This window comes from Mobula birostris, chromosome 29, assembly GCF_030028105.1.
Source record: "Mobula birostris isolate sMobBir1 chromosome 29, sMobBir1.hap1, whole genome shotgun sequence".
In the NCBI taxonomy this organism is placed as follows: domain Eukaryota; kingdom Metazoa; phylum Chordata; class Chondrichthyes; order Myliobatiformes; family Myliobatidae; genus Mobula; species Mobula birostris.
The window spans coordinates 18955237-18970965 of NC_092398.1; the positions used below are offsets into that span (position 1 = coordinate 18955237).

The following is a 15729-nucleotide window of genomic DNA, read 5'->3' on the forward strand; positions in this document are numbered from 1 at the left end:
TGCGAGTGTGGCGAGGAACAGAAGGATTATACAGATCAATATGTGGCTGAGAGGATGGTGCAGGAGGGAGGGCTTCAGGTTTTTAGATAATTGGGCTTTGTTCCAGGGAAGGTGGGATCTGTTCCAATGGGGCGGTTTACACCTGAACTGGAGGGGTACTAACATTCTTGCAGGAAAGTTTGCTAGTGCTGCTTGGGGGGGGGGGGTTAAACTAAATTTGCAGGGGGCAGGGATCCAGAATGTGAGAGAGGATAGCGAGATGAAGTATAAAGGACAGGTGGGGATTACACAGTTCCGGAATATTAAGTATGAAGTAGAGAAAGGTGAGGCGGAACGAGTGATAAGGAGGATACATGTGCAGAGGGATGGTCTGACGGAGCATGGAGTTAAATGTGCAGAAAGAGTAAGTAAGTTTAAGAAGGACAACAAAATTCAAGGGGCGTATAGCCCGGTGAGAGTTCGGGGAGCTGGGTTATGCACAATAGGCAGCGATTTAAGCAGAGAGAGGAGAAATGGGTTAAAAATTCTATATCTGAATGCATGAAGTGTCAGAAATAAGGCGGATGAGCTTGAAGCACAGGTGCGAATGGGTAACTATGATGTTGTTGGGATAACGGAGACATGGCTGCAGGGGGATCAGACCTGGGAATTGAATGTACAAGGGTATACATGCTATCGAAGGGACAGAAATGTGGGCAGAGGGGGTGGGGTGGCCCTGTTGATAAGGAATGAGATTCAGTCCCTTGCAAGGGGGGACATAGAATCAGGAGAAGTAGAGTCAGTGTGGACAGAACTGAGGAACAATAAGGGCAAAAAGACCCTAATAGGTGTTATCTACAGGCCCCCAAACAGTAGCATGGATATTGGGTGCATGTTGAATAGGGAGTTAACAATGGCATGTGGCAAAGGAAATGTCGCTGTAGTTATGGGGGATTTCAACATGCAGGTGAACTGGGAAAATCAGGTTGGTACTGGACCCCAGGATAGGGAGTTTGTAGAGTGCTCACAGGATGCATTTTTGGAGCAGCTTGTACGAGAGCCAACCAGGGATAAGGCTATTCTGGATTTAGTGTTGTGCAATGAACAGGATTTGATAAGTGATCTTGAAGTAAAGGAGCCATTAGGAGGTAGTGACCATAATATGATAAGTTTTTATCTGCAAGTTGAGAGGGATAAGGGCAGATCAGAAGTGTCAGTATTGCAGTTGAACAAAGGAGACTATGGAGCCATGAGGGAGGAGCTGGCCAAAGTTGACTGGTCGGATATCCTAGCAGAAAAGACAGTGGAACAGCAATGGCAGGTATTCTTGAGGATAATGTACAAGGTGCAAAATCAGTTCATCCCCCGGAGAAGGAAGGATTCAAAGGGGGGAAAGTGGCCACAGTGGTTGACAAAGGAAGTCAGAGATAGCATAGCATTAAAAAAGAAGAAGTATAACAGAGCTAAGGTGAGTGGGAAGACGGATGATTAGGAAATTTTTAAAGAGCAACAGAACTTAACTAAAAAGGCAATACGGGGAGAAAAAATGAGGTATGAACGCAGGCTAGCTAGGAATATAAAGGAGGATAGCAAAGGTTTTTTTAGGTATGTGAAGAGAAGGAAGATAGTTAAGAACAATGTTGGGCCCTTGAAGAATGAATTGGGAGAAATTGTTATGGGAAACAGAGAAATGGAAGACGAATTTAATAAGTACTTTGGATCTGTCTTCACTAGGGAAGACACAAGCAATCTCCCAGATGTATGGATGGGCCAAGGACATAGGGTAACAGAGGAACTGAAACAGATTACATTAGGAAGGAAACGGTGATGAGTAGACTGAAGGGACTGAAGGCTAACAAATCCCCAGGTCCAGATGGTCTGCATCCTAGGGTACTAAAGGAGGTGGCTCTGGAAATTGCGGATGCATTGGTGCTCATTTTCCAATGTTGCTAGATTCAGGATCAGTTCCTGAGGATTGGCGAATGGCAAATGTTATCCTACTTTTTAAGAAAGGAGGGAGGGAGAAAACAGAGAACTATCACCCTGTTAGCCTAACATCAGTAGTGGGGAAGATGCTAGAGTCCATTATTAAAGATGAAATAGCGGCATATCTTGATAGCAGTGATAGGATTGGGCCGAGCCAGCATGGATTTACCAAGGGCAAATCATGCTTGACTAATCTATTGGAGTTTTTTGAGGATGTAACCAGGAAGATAGACACGGGAGATCCAGTGGATGTGGTGTACCTTGACTTTCAGAAGGCATTTGGTAAGGTACCACATAGGAGATTGGTGGGTAAAATCAGAGCTCATGGCATTGGGGGGAGGATATTGACATGGATAGAAAACTGGTTGGCAGATAGAAAGCAAAGGGTGGCAGTGAATGGGTGTTTCTCGGAATGGCAGGTGGTGGCTAGTGGGGTGCCACAGGGATCGGTATTGGGACCACAGCTATTTACGATTTACGTCAATGATTTAGAGGAAGGCATTGTGAATAACATCAGCAAGTTTGCTGATGATTCTAAGCTGGGTGGCAGTGTGACATGTGATGAGGATGTTAGGAGAATTTAAGGTGACTTGGATAGGCTGGGTGAGTGGGCAGAAACTTGGCAGATGGCGTTTAATGTGAAAAAGTGTGAGGTTATTCACTTTGGGAGCAAGAACAGGAAGGCAGATTATTATCTGAACGGTGTGGAGTTAGGTAAGGGTGAAATACAAAGAGATCTAGGAGTACTTGTTCATCAGTCTCTGAAGGTGAATGAGCAAGTGCAGCAGGCAGTGAAGAAGCCTGATGGAATGTTGGCCTTTATTACAAAGGGAATTGAGTACAAGAGCAAGGAAATCCTTTTGCATTTGTACAGGGCCCTGGTGAGACCACAGTTGGAGTATTGTGTGCAGTTTTGGTCTCCAGGGTTAAGGAAGGACATCCTGGCTGTGGAGGAGGTGCAGCGTAGGTTCACTAGGTTAATTCCTGGGATGTCCGGACTGTCTTACGCAGAGAGGTTAGAGAGACTGGGCTTGTACACGCTGGAATTAAGGAGATTGAGGGGAGATCTGATTGAGACATATAAGATTATTAAGGGATTGGACAAGATAGAGGCAGGAAATATGTTCCAGATGCTGGGAGAATCCAGTACCCGAGGGCATGGTTTAAAAATAAGGGGTAGGTCATTTAGGACAGAGTTGAGGAGGAACTTCTTCTCCGAGAGAGTTGTGGAGGTGTGGAACGCGCTGCCTCAGAAGGCAGTGGAGGCCAATTCTCTGGATGCTTTCAAGAAGGAGCTAGATAGGTATCTTATGGATAGGGGAATCAAGGGTTATGGGGACAAGGCAGGAACCGGGTATTGATAGTAGATGATCAGCCATGATCTCAGAATGGCGGTGCAGGCTCGAAGGGCCGAATGGTCTACTTCTGCACCTATTGTCTATTGTCTATAAATAAGTAAACAAATAAATAAATAACACCGACAACATGAGTGTAGAGTCCTTGACAGAGAGCCCATACGTTGTGGAATCAGTTCAGTGTTGAGGTGAGTGAGGTTATCCATGCTGGTTCAGGAGCCTGATGGTTTAAGGGCAATAACTGTTTCTGATTCTACTGGTTTGGGACCTAAGACTCTTGTACCTCCTTCCCGATGGCAGTGTTGAGAAAAGAGCATCGCCAGAATGGTGGGGTTCTTGTTGATGGATGCAACAAGTTTGGGGACAGCTACTTCCCTGCAACCATTCGGTTCTTGAACCAACCAGCACAACCCTATTATCAACAGTTTAACAACAATCTGACTAACTTACACTACAATGGATCCTTTATCAATCCAACTGTGATAATTCTCATAAAATGGAGTGCATAACTCATGTTTAATTTTTCAGTGCTGTGTGGCCGCATGCCTATTATTGAGTTGCAAAATGGTTTTTCATTGCTACTGTGCAAGTCTGTACTTATACATATAAAGATACGAACTCAAGTTTGACTTTGTGAGAAGCACCTACCCGTCACTGTACGTCGTAGCAGCTGCAGTTGGCTGAGCCACTCGATATGTGGTGTAACCGCCCTGGAACAGAAATAACAAAATGTTGAGAAGCAAATTAAAAGTCGATTAAAAGCAATGGAAAAACATAAAATGCCAGAAAATATCAGCACAGGAAAGAATAAGTTAAGGACCCACCCGTCATTAGATCAAGGCATATCTGCCCTGACTACTTTTCACAGAATATAGATAGAATATAGAACAATACAACGAGGAACTGGCCCTCCAGTCAAGGATGCACTACAGAACTAACTAAGTGAGTAATTAAATCCCTAATAATCCATTCTGCATATATAAGGTTCATAATTCCTCCAATCACTTCACATTCACATGCATGTCTAAGAGCCTCTCATATAGCTCAATGGGATCTGCATCCACTGCCATCCCTGACAGTGCATTCCAGAAACCCATAACTCTGTGTGTGTAAAAATGTACCCCTCGCGCATCTGCTCTCTCAATGTATGTGCATGCCCTCAAGTATTTGATCCTGGGGAGAAAGATGCTGGCTGTCTACTCTCAGCTGTCTATTCCAAGTCCCTCATAATCTTCAATCAGGCCTGTGCTACTCCACAGAAAACAACCGAAGTTTGTCCAATCTCCCCTCAGAGCACGCGACTTCCATAATCTCAGCATCATCCTGGTAGAACTCTTCTGCGCCCTCCCCAAAGCTTCCAAGTCCTGCCTGTAATGGAGTGACCAGAACTGGATGCAAGGCTCTAGATGAGGCCTCACAAGGGTTTTATGAAGTAACAACGTAACCTCCTGACTCTTGAACTCCATTCCTCGACTAATAATGGCAAGCGTGCAACCCTATCAACCTATTCAGCCACTTCCAGGGAGCTATGGGCTTCAACCCCCAAATCTGCACCTTCAACATTTCTCTTCTCTGATAATTCCCCGTGGCCCTCGATTCCCCAAGCTCTCAATGGTTTATCTTCCTGTTTCTTAAATGCTATTAAGCAGAATAGATTCAGCAGACGTACACAAACACACACACACACACACACACACACACACACACACACACACACGCACGCGCACGCTGTGGTAACCTAGTCGGTTAGCGCGACATCATTACAGCATCAGGGCGTTGGAGTTCAGCATTCAATTCCGATGCCGCCATTAAGAAGTTTGCACATCCTCCCCGCGAAGCATGTGGGTTTATTCCGGGTGCTCCGGTTTCCTCCCACATTCCAAAGATGTAGCAGTTAGTAGGTTACTTGGCCATTGTAAATCCTCCTGAGGTTAGGATAAAGTTAAAGGGTTTAGTCCGCATTGTATCTCCAAATACAAGTAAAAGTAAATAGGTGGTTTGCTAGAAGATGCGGCTCAGTGGGCCTGAAGGGAGCGTAGCAAGAGAGGTAGCATCACTGGAGGGAAATAACCAGTCAACATTTCAGGCAGAGACCCTTCATTGGTGAAATACCTTCATCCATCCAGCCTCCACACTGATCTCTGAGCAGACCCAGACACATGCACGACCACAGTGAGGGGAGTCTCCTATGCATCCCCATTGTAAGTGACCACCCCTTCCACCAATCATTCGAGATTCTCCCACTGATGCAATCACCCTGCGAAGACACCTCAGAATCCTTCATGATACAACAGGATCCCCCATCATCCTAAGCATCAGCAATCCCTTCTTCAGCCTCACATGGTGGTCCAACTCTCTCATTCCTGTAATTAGCTAGCCGAATTCCCAGTCTCTGGTGCTGGCACATCTGCTGTTAAATATGGGGAAAAACAAGTGCGATACAACTGTATAAAAGAGGAATCTAGTTCTAATCTCCAAACTGCTTGCAATGCAGACCAGTGTGCCATTTACTTTGCTAACCAGTAGCCTACCAACATTGTTTCTGTGATTAATGACACTTACTTGTTTCATTTAGAGATACAGTATGGAACATGCCCTTCGAGCCCTTCGAGCCGTGCTGCCCAGAAAGCTAGCGATTTGACACAAGCCTAAACCTAGGACAATTTACAACAGCCAATTAACCTACTAACCGGTATGTATTTGGACTGTGGGAGGAAAGCAGAGCACCCGCAGGAAACCCGTGCACACACGGGAAGGAAAGTGAAAACTTGATTACAGAGGGCACTGGAACTGAATTCCAAACTCCGACGTTGTAATAGTGTTGGTATAACCACTACGCTACCGTGGGAACACCATTACATCCTCCTGCACCTCACTCATAGAGCACATTATAGTACAGCACATCAACAGACCATACGGTCTGCATCAAATGTGATGCCGAGTCAAATTAAATCTCACCTGCCTGTACATGGCCCATCTCTTTCTGAACCCTGCTTATTCATGGGCCTGTCTGACAGATACTTAAATGCCACTATGGTGTCTAATTCCACCAGTACCTCCAGCAACCTTTTCCAAGCACCGTCCACTCCCTGCGTAAAAATAATTTGCCTACTTAGAACTTTCCTCCCTCTCTCCTCAAAGGCAGATTAGCTGGTACATGGTACACTGGACAAGGAACAGTACAACACTGGTCCTTTGACACGCGATGAATTGCCGATCTTACTCCAAGATCAATGTAAACCTTCCATCTCATAGAGACCTCACTTTTTTTTTTCATCCATGTGCCTATCTAAGAGTCTCTTAAATATCCCAACTGCATCAGCCGCTATCACTGCCCTCGTCAGTGTGTTCCACATGTCTCTGTGTAAAAAATAAACTATCTCTGACATCCCACTGTGATTTCCCCCAGTATGTCCTCCCATGTTAGCCATTGCCACCCTAGGAAATAATCTCTGGCTGTCCATTTTGTGGATGCCTCATCATCCTGTGCACCACTGTCAAGTTGCCTCTCATCTTCCTTCGCTCCACAGAGAAAAGCTGTAGCTTGCCCAACCTTTCCTCATAAGACATGCCTTCATCGTACTTGACGCTTCTAAACTGGAGATAAAAAGTCTGAATGACTGCTCTGTCTACTTATGTGCCTCTTAAAAAGGTATCACTTTTTTCACTTATTTTCACCCAATTCTCCCTATTTAGAATAATAGACTGTCTTTTGATTCTTCAATGACCTCACACATTCCTGCTTTAAGTAGCACCTATGGGGTGACAAATGGAAAGTTGCTGGTCTCTGGCCTTTCACCAAAGCAGAGAGGTTTTTCACTAGCCTCCCTCTATTTCTTTTCTCTTAAGCAGCCGCACAGACCAACCATTGATCGGAGAAGGCAAGATTTACTCAGCCTGAAAACTGCGCGACACTTTAAAATGTTTAAATGTTAAGAATATTCCAACTGCATTGGCAACAAAGGCTATGTGCGTGGGAGCATTTCAATTACTGTGTGGCTGCGCACTTGCACAACTTAGAGGGAACAGTGCTGCGCCATCAATGTGTCATTCGGCTTCTCTTAGCCCTCACCCCGAACTGTTACCTGGATTAGAGGACATGTGCTATTGGGAAAGGTTGCACTGACTTGGGTTGTTTTCTCTGTTAGTGATCAGCGCAACACTATTGCAGGTCAGAATGTTTTCCTTACATTTCAAATACTTGTTTCCATGAGCATTGTAATAAGATAAGCCAGGGGAGAACTACAGATGCTAGCACCAGAGTGAGACAATGATGGATCTCGAACTTTCAGATAGAAGCAAAGAGTTTGTGTTGGAGATCCTCTGGGCACCAATTGTAGATTGGGACTGGGCTGTGGTTACATGCACGCAAGGATATGGACTACGGGACCATGCTGCCTACCTGAAAAAGTGGACTCACGCGTGGCCAGATTGTGAAGATGGCTTTTAGCACGCTGGCCAGAATTAGTCAGGGTATTGAGTGTAGAAGTGGGGAGGACTTGGTGGGATTATACAAGACACCAATGAGGCCCTGTGGGGGTTATTGTCGTCAGCTTTTCTTGCGTTGCTATAGGAAGTATGCTTAACATCATAAACAAAAAGGTGCTGTAAGGTTTAGAACGTAGAGCACTGCAACACAGGGAACAAAGATATTGCTGGGACTTGAGGGTCTGGTATCAAGGGAGAGGTTGGGTAAGCTAGGACTTTACACTGTAAAGGGTATGAAATTGAGAGGTGATCTTACAGAGGTGTATGAAATCATGAGGGGCAAAGATGGAATAAATGCATTTGTTTTTTTTTTCCCAAGGATGTGGAATGAAAAAACAGAGGGCATGGGTTTAGGATGATAGGATAAAGACTGAATGGGTACTGGCACAGCTTTTGTTTTTACACAAAGGGTGGTATGGCTGTGGAATGAGCTGCCAGAGAAGGTGGTTGGGGTTTTTACAATAACTTTTGAAAGACAGTTTGATATGTAACTGGATAAGAAAGGTTTAGAAGGCGATGCACCGATGTCGACTAGCATGAACTGGGGCAACTTGGCTGGCATGGACCAGTTGGGCTGAAGGACTGCTTTTGTGCTATGTGACTCCATAAAAGAAGTAGCGTTTCTAGCCCACCCCTAACCCCAAGAACTGGCCAATGTAATCATTGCCTCCACACACACCCATTTACTCCTGGGTAAGTTATCACACCCCCACTAACTCCCTCTGCCTCAAATGTATTCACATACCCTGCATCTAGCGTCCTCCTCGGGAGAGAGTTCCAGAAAATTGCCAAAGACAAAAAGGTAGCATGGAGATGAAAGAGACTGTGAGACAGCGAACGTGGGCAAGCTGGTGGGAGCAAGGGTTGCGGCATGGAGAGGACTGCAGCGGCAGATGAGGGTTTCCAAATGATCAGGTCTGTTCAAAGCGTGAAGCGGCAGAGGTAGAGAGATTAGAAGGCAGGGAGAAGAAGATCTCAGAGGTCAGAGAAGTGAGGGGAATCTGAATGCTGAAGGAAATGGGATAAGAGTAGAAGAGAGAGACTAGAGAGTGAGGGCAAGAAAGTGAAAGAGACAGAGTGAGGGGGAGAGAGAGAGCGCAAAAGCAAGCAAGAGTGCAAAAGAGGGAGGGGAGGGGCGTGAGAAGGAGAAAGGGAGAAAGGGAAAGTGCGAGAGAGGGAGAGAGGGTGAGAGGAGGAGAGGGGAAGAGGAGTAGAGAGAGAGTGTATTATTATTAGCTATCATAGTTCACTCTTGCACACAAAGAAATACCTACATACACATCTGCCCCGTATAAAGCATCTTGATAGACAACTCTGAAAGTCAAACATAAGAAAAGAAAGTCAGTGTTACTACCGAGTGTTTCTTAAAGCATAAGCGGTCTGGGTGATTCGAAGGGACCTGGGAAATTTGCGCATGTGCTTTATTACTAATGACAGAGCAAATTAACAGGGCATTTCAAACACAGTTTATTATGAAGGCTCAAAAGAAAGGATTTTTTAATTACTGTATGTTATATCAAAGTTCAGTTGAAACTTGAAGACCAGCCTGGGCAGAGCACATTAGAAAAGACGTTGAGATGTAGAGTAATATAGAAGTGAAACAGGCCCTTCAGCCCAACTCATCCATGCTGACCAAGTTGCCTTCCTGACTCAGTCCTTTTGCCTGTGTTTGGTCTCTTTTCTCTTTTGGACTGACCTTTTATTATCCATGTACATGTGTAAAATGTCTTTTAAGCCCCGTGATTGTACTTGTCTTTGTCACTTCCGCGGCAGCTTGATCCATGTACCCACCATTCTCTGGGTGGAAAAGTTGCCCTTCGAGACTCCTTAAAATTATTCCCCTCTCACATTGAAACAACATCTTCTTTTAGAATCCCCAATCCAATGGAGAAATCATTAGCCATCCATTTTATCAACACTCCTCGTGATTTTATAAACCTCTGTAAGGGGATCCCGCAACTTCCTTCACTCCAGGGAAAAGATCCCGTCTATCCTACCTTTCTTCAGAACCTTCAGTCTCACATGCAGCCTGGTGAATCTTTTCTGTTCCCTGTCCAGCTTGATGGAATTCCTCCTATAGCTGGATGGCCAGAACAGTGGGAGTACTCTGTCCTGTTGAAGGGTTTTGGCCCAAAACATCCACAGATGCAGCCTAACCTGTTGAATCACCCCTCAGCGTCCTCCATACCAAAAATCAAGGCTCCCAGCCTACTCATTCTCTCCCTGTACCTCAAGCCCTCCAGTCCTGTCAACATCCTTGTAAGTCTCTTCTACAACCCTTTCTAGCTTAATCAAATGCTTGCTATCACAAGTTGGCTACATAGTTGTATTCAGGATTTTAAGTGTTGTTGGTGAGAAGATGTTTTTGGACTCATGAATGGGGCTTGGTGGATGCCCTCAGAGATTCTGATTCTGATTTTGATACAGATCCTCCATGCCCTTCCTGTAACGGGATGAGCAACCCTAACACATCTGCCACATCTGCCTCACCACATCTGCAGAAAACAATGTCTCAAGAAGGCAACATCCATCGTTAAGGACCCCATCACTCAGGACAAGCTCTCTTCTCATGCTACCATCCAGGAGGAGGTACAGTGGCCTGAAGACACACACTCAATGCTTTAAGAATAGTTTCTTCCCCTCTGCCATCAGATTTCTGGCTGGTTCACATTTTCACACTAGTTCACATTTTTTGCTCTCTTGTCACACTATTTATTTAATTAGATTTTTAAAGATATTTCTTATTATAATTATATCTTTTTTACTATTATTATGTACTGCTGCGGCAAAAGAACAAATTTCACAACATATGGCAGTGATATTAAACCTTATTCTGGCCAAACTTTTATACAGTTCTGTCATAATTTCCCAACTTTACACTCAACACCTCAACCCATGAAGGCAGAAATTCCATTCACCTTTAACCACCCTATCAACACCCCAAGACCCCGCTGCACCTGATCAAAATTAAAACAATGGTCATCTCCTTCCCCGCATGACCCCAGCAGTCTTGCGTTGAATTTAGTAAAGGGGCCGTGCTTACCCTCCATAGGTCGGGAGAGGCGAAGGTGCCGTTGCAGTCCGGATGGTGTTGTAAACAGCCCTGCCCCGGCCTCGGAGGTGGGTCCCTCTGTAGGCGATGGCTGGAGCTGCAGCGGCCACTGGATATGGGAAACCAGCCACTGTGCAGGGACCGAGAACGAGGCGTTAAACAAGAACGGAAAACAATCGAGAAGTAATGCATTGCCACCTCCATTGTATGTAGCGACAACAAGTATGAAGTGAGGACACAAGATGTGGCAGATGCTGGAGACTTGAGCAACAAACAATTTGCCAGAGGACCTCAGCCGGTCCAGCACGTGTCCAAGGGAGGAAAGGAACTGTTGACATTTCGGTACAGAACTCTGCAGCAGAACTGAAAGTGGAGAGGAGGGATTGCTACTCCCCTTCTTTTTACACCAGGCATTTCACCTCTCCACTCTCATTCCTGAACCAGAGACAATGCCTCCCCCAACCCAACAGATGCTACTCCACCCATTGAGATCTCCCAGTAGGGGAATTCTGATTGTATTGTATGCAGAGGAGGCAGTTTCTGTTTCACTTTAACTACAACTGGACATTTTTGAGAAAGTACCATGATACGAGTGTCAGTACAAGAGACTGCCTTGTCAGTTTCTGAAACAAATCTCTTAAACAGCTTCCTGCTGTGGAACAGCAGCCCATGATTCCCACCCTTGGTAGTTTCCTTTTTATCCATTTTGAGAATATTAATTTATTTCATAAAAGTGACCTGTTTCTTTTGTTCCATCTCTCAAGTTTGTGGTCGTGATTTTGGAAATACTGTAAGGGCAAATTTCAGGTAGCCAAACTGCTGTAACGTGGGACACTGTGGTCACTGTGCATTAAGGGCCTCGGGATACTTTAAAGCAGTGAGCTGCAGCGTTAAAACTGGAATTGTTTCATGCTTACCTGTGAATATTTCTGGGGCGTAGACAGCTCCGACCATCGGATTAATCTTCCATCCTGTAAAGAAAATGGACGATGAGGTAAAAACAGAGGAAGACAATACCCAGTCTGAGACCCTTCATCCCATCTCATCAATACTTGCCCAGTTTGATACAATGGAGCCATTCCATTTCCCAGCTCTAGTGAGGAAGAAATAAAATGCAGAGATTTATGAGAATGTTGCCAGGATTTGAAGGCTTAAAATACAGAGAGAGATGGCAGGTTAGGACTTTATTTCTTGGAGTATAGTGGAATGAGGCCTGAAGTTATAGAAGTTTTAAAAATTATAGGGGTGGGGGCATAGACAGGATGGATGCACTCATTCTTAATCACAGGGGAGTAGAACTAGCAACTAGAGGGCAGAGATTTAAGGTCATATGTAAAAGATTTAAAGGGGACACGAAGGGTAACTTGTTCACGCAGAAGGTGTTGTATCTGTTGAACAAGCTGCCAGAGGAAGTGATAGAAAACATAGAATGGTACAGTACAGCAACAGGCCCTTTGTCCGACAATAGTCTGCCATGCGAATTGAGCGAATGCTTCTGTCATATCTGCATCCACAATTCCATGGAAGCTTCCAGACTTCCTCTCTAAAGGGACTTGCCCAGCACAGCTTCTTTGAATGTTTCTCTCCCTCACTTTAAGTGAATTCCCTCTAATTCAGACACTTCAACCCTAGGGCAGGGATGCTACCCATACTTCTCATAAACTTCTATCGGGTCTCCCCTCAGACTCTACTGCCCTAGAAAAAGCAGCCCAAGCTTGTCCAATATCTCCATGGAGACGAAGTCCTCTGATCCGGCAGCATCCTTGTAAGCCTATTCTGAACTCTCCCCAAATGCTCCACAGTTGTCCTATAGTAGGATGCCCAACACTCCCAAAATTCCCTAGCTAACTACAACATAACTTCCTGGCTCTTGTTCGATGCCTCAACTAATTAAGTCAAGCATGCAGTTACAAGAACAACATTTAACAGATGTTTGGGGAGATATGTAGATGGGAAAGGTTTGGAAGGATATGGGACAAACACAGACAAGCGGGACTGGCTTAGATGGGCATATTCTCAGGCATGGATGAGTTGGGCCAAGTGGCCTGTTTCAGTGCTCTCAGTATGGAAGTCAAGTCGTTGTCAATGAGTGCAATCAGCATACAGGGTCAGCCAGCATAAGACATCCACGTTACGTAGATTCAAGGGACTGCAAATGCTGGAATCTGAACCAACACACAAAGTGCTAGACAAACTCAGTGGATCAGGGAACATCTATAAGGTGGGGGGGGTGGAATGGATTGCCAATGTTTCAAGTAGAGATCGTTCACCTAGAGCAAGGGCTCCCAACCTTTTTATGCCATGGACCAATACCGTTAAGCAAGAGGTTCGTGGACCCCAGGTTGGGAACTCCATGTCCACAGACTGAAAGGGGTGGAGTAAGAGATACTTTATACTTTATTGTCGCCAAACAATTGATACTAGAGCATACAATCATCACAGCGATATTTGATTCTGCTCTTCATGCTCCCTGGAGTACAAATCAATAGTAAATATTAAAAATTTAAATTATAAATCATAAATAGAAACAGGAAAGTAAGGTAGTGCAAAAAAAACCAAGAGGCAGGTGGGGGATATTTGGAGGATACGGCCCAGATCCGGGTCAGGATCCATTCAGCAGTCTTATCACAGTTGGAAAGAAGCTGTTCCCAAATCTGGCCATATGAGTCTTCAAGCTCCCGAGCCTTCTCCCGGAGGGAAGAGGGACAAAAAGTGTGTTGGCTGGGTGGGTCATGTCCTTGATTATCCTGGTAGCACTGCTCTGACAGCGTGCAGTGTAAAGTGAAAAGAGATGGCAGGTGATGGGTAGATCCAGGTGTGGATGCTGAGAGATGTGGGAGGGCAGAAAGTGAGAACCATGTAATAAGCTGGAAGGCAAGAGGTAGAAATGACAAAGAGCTGAGGATGGCCAACTCTGATAGGAAAGGAAGGCAGAGCGTGGAATTAAGGGAGGAATGTTGGGAGGGGAACCAGTGGGTGGAGGGGGTGGGTGGTGGGCAGGTGGAGAGAGTGGGGAGAGGGAAGAGATATGTCAATGGAGTATAAGTAGATCAGGGGAAGAGAGAAAGGAGCAAATAAAAAAGTGACAGAGGAGGAGCAGTTATTGGGAGTTCGGGAATTCAACGTTCCTATCAACAGGATGGGCGCAGCCCGGGAGGAATAGTCCATAAGATCATAAGACATAGGAGCTGAACTCAGCCAATCGGCACTGAGTCTGCTCCACCATTCCATCATGAATGATTTATTATGCTCCTCAACCCCATTGTCCTGACTTCTCCCTCTTGGCGCCCTTACTCATCAAGAAGCTATGAACCTCCGTTTTAAATATACCCAGTGTCTGAATTGCACAGATTCACCACTCAAGGAATAGGAAGATATTTTTCTAAACTTCATTTAGCTTCAACCTGGCAGTAGAAGAAGTCAAAAACAGACACGTCGGTGAGAGAATGGCAATGCAATGATAATGGCTGTCCACTGGGACACAAGGCAGAACAAAGGTTCGACGAACCCCTCTTTAGGAAGTCTTTTCTTCCCAAGTACAATAGCCCATGACTTCAGCGATTCCTGATTATCTAGCTCCCAGCTAATCCCTCAGGCCACATCCTGTCCTGTCCCAAACACTCTGGCCCCAAGCTGAACTGCACGCGTTTCAATGCTGTGATTTTAGATCCTGCCGCTGTCTCCACTCACCATTGATATAAGGAGCCGGGGATTTCTTGGGGTTCACCACCCTCGCTGTCGCATTGTTGACCTGGAATATAAAACCAAGGATCTGGGTGTAATCAAAGTACAAAAACCCAGGAGCATAAAGCCAACAATAGCCCCGCTTTTTAAAAAATGAGGGAGAGAGAAACCAGGGAATTACAGACCGGTTAGCCTAACATCGGTGGTGGGGAAACTGCTGGAGTCAGTTATCAAAGATGTGATAACAGCACATTGGGAAAGCAGTGAAATCATCGGACAAAGTCAGCATGGATTTCTGAAAGGAAAATCATGTCTGACGAATCTCATAGAATTTTTTGAGGATGTAACTAGTAGAGTGGATAGGGGAGAACCAGTGGATGTGGTATATTTGGATTTTCAAAAGGCTTTTGACAAGGTCCCACACAGGAGATCAGTGTGCAAACTTAAACACACGGTATTGGGGGTAAGGTATTGATGTGGATAGAGAATTGGTTGGCAGACAGGAAGCAAAGAGTGGGAATAAACGGGACCTTTTCAGAATGGCAGGCAGTGACTAGTGGGGTACCGCAAGGCTCAGTGCTGGGACCCCAGTTGTTTACAATATATATTAATGACTTAGACGAGGGAATTAAATGCAGCATCTCCAAGTTTGCGGATGACACGAAGCTGGGTGGCAGTGTTAGCTGTGAGGAAGATGCTAAGAGGATGCAGGGTGACTTGGATAGGTTAGGTGAGTGGGAAAATTCATGGCAAATGCAATTTAATATGGACAAATGTGAGGTTATCCACTTTGGTGGCAAGAACAGGAAAACAGATTATTATCTGAATGGTGGCCGATTAGGAAAAGGGGAGGTGCAACCAGACCTGGGTGTCATTGTACACCAGTCATTAGAAGTGGGCGTGCAGGTACAGCAGGCGGTGAAAAAGGCGAATGGAATGCTGGCATTCATAGCAAGAGGATTCGAGTACAGGAGCAGGGAGGTACTACTGCAGTTGTACAAGGCCTTGGTGAGACCACACCTGGAGTATTGTGTGCAGTTTTGGTCCCCTAATCTGAGGAAAGACATCCTTGCCATAGAGGGAGTACAAAGGAGGTTCACCAGATTGATTCCTGGAATGGCAGGACTTTCATATGATGAAAGAGTGGATTAACCAGGTTTATACTCGCTGGAATTTAGAAGATTG

The 15729-nt window shown here is 45.2% G+C and overlaps 1 protein-coding gene across 3 annotated transcripts in view; it reads right to left on the reverse strand.

Moving 5' to 3' along the window:
* LOC140190213 (RNA binding protein fox-1 homolog 3-like) overlaps positions 1-15729 on the reverse strand; it is a 43144-nt gene that overhangs the window by 12882 nt on the left and 14533 nt on the right. For 2 of the 3 annotated variants that reach the window (XR_011883554.1, XM_072246762.1), the window contains exons 6-10: positions 14551-14611; positions 11778-11831; positions 10852-10990; positions 9083-9122; positions 3969-4030 (exon numbers count right to left, since the gene is read on the reverse strand). Coding sequence is in view for 2 of the 3 variants with exons in the window: in XM_072246762.1 (XP_072102863.1) it covers positions 3969-4030; positions 9083-9122; positions 10852-10990; positions 11778-11831; positions 14551-14611 (356 nt within the window). In the remaining variant the exon portion in view is untranslated. The remainder of the gene's footprint in view (positions 1-3968; positions 4031-9082; positions 9123-10851; positions 10991-11777; positions 11832-14550; positions 14612-15729) is intronic. The other variant, XM_072246763.1, reaches the window with a different exon arrangement.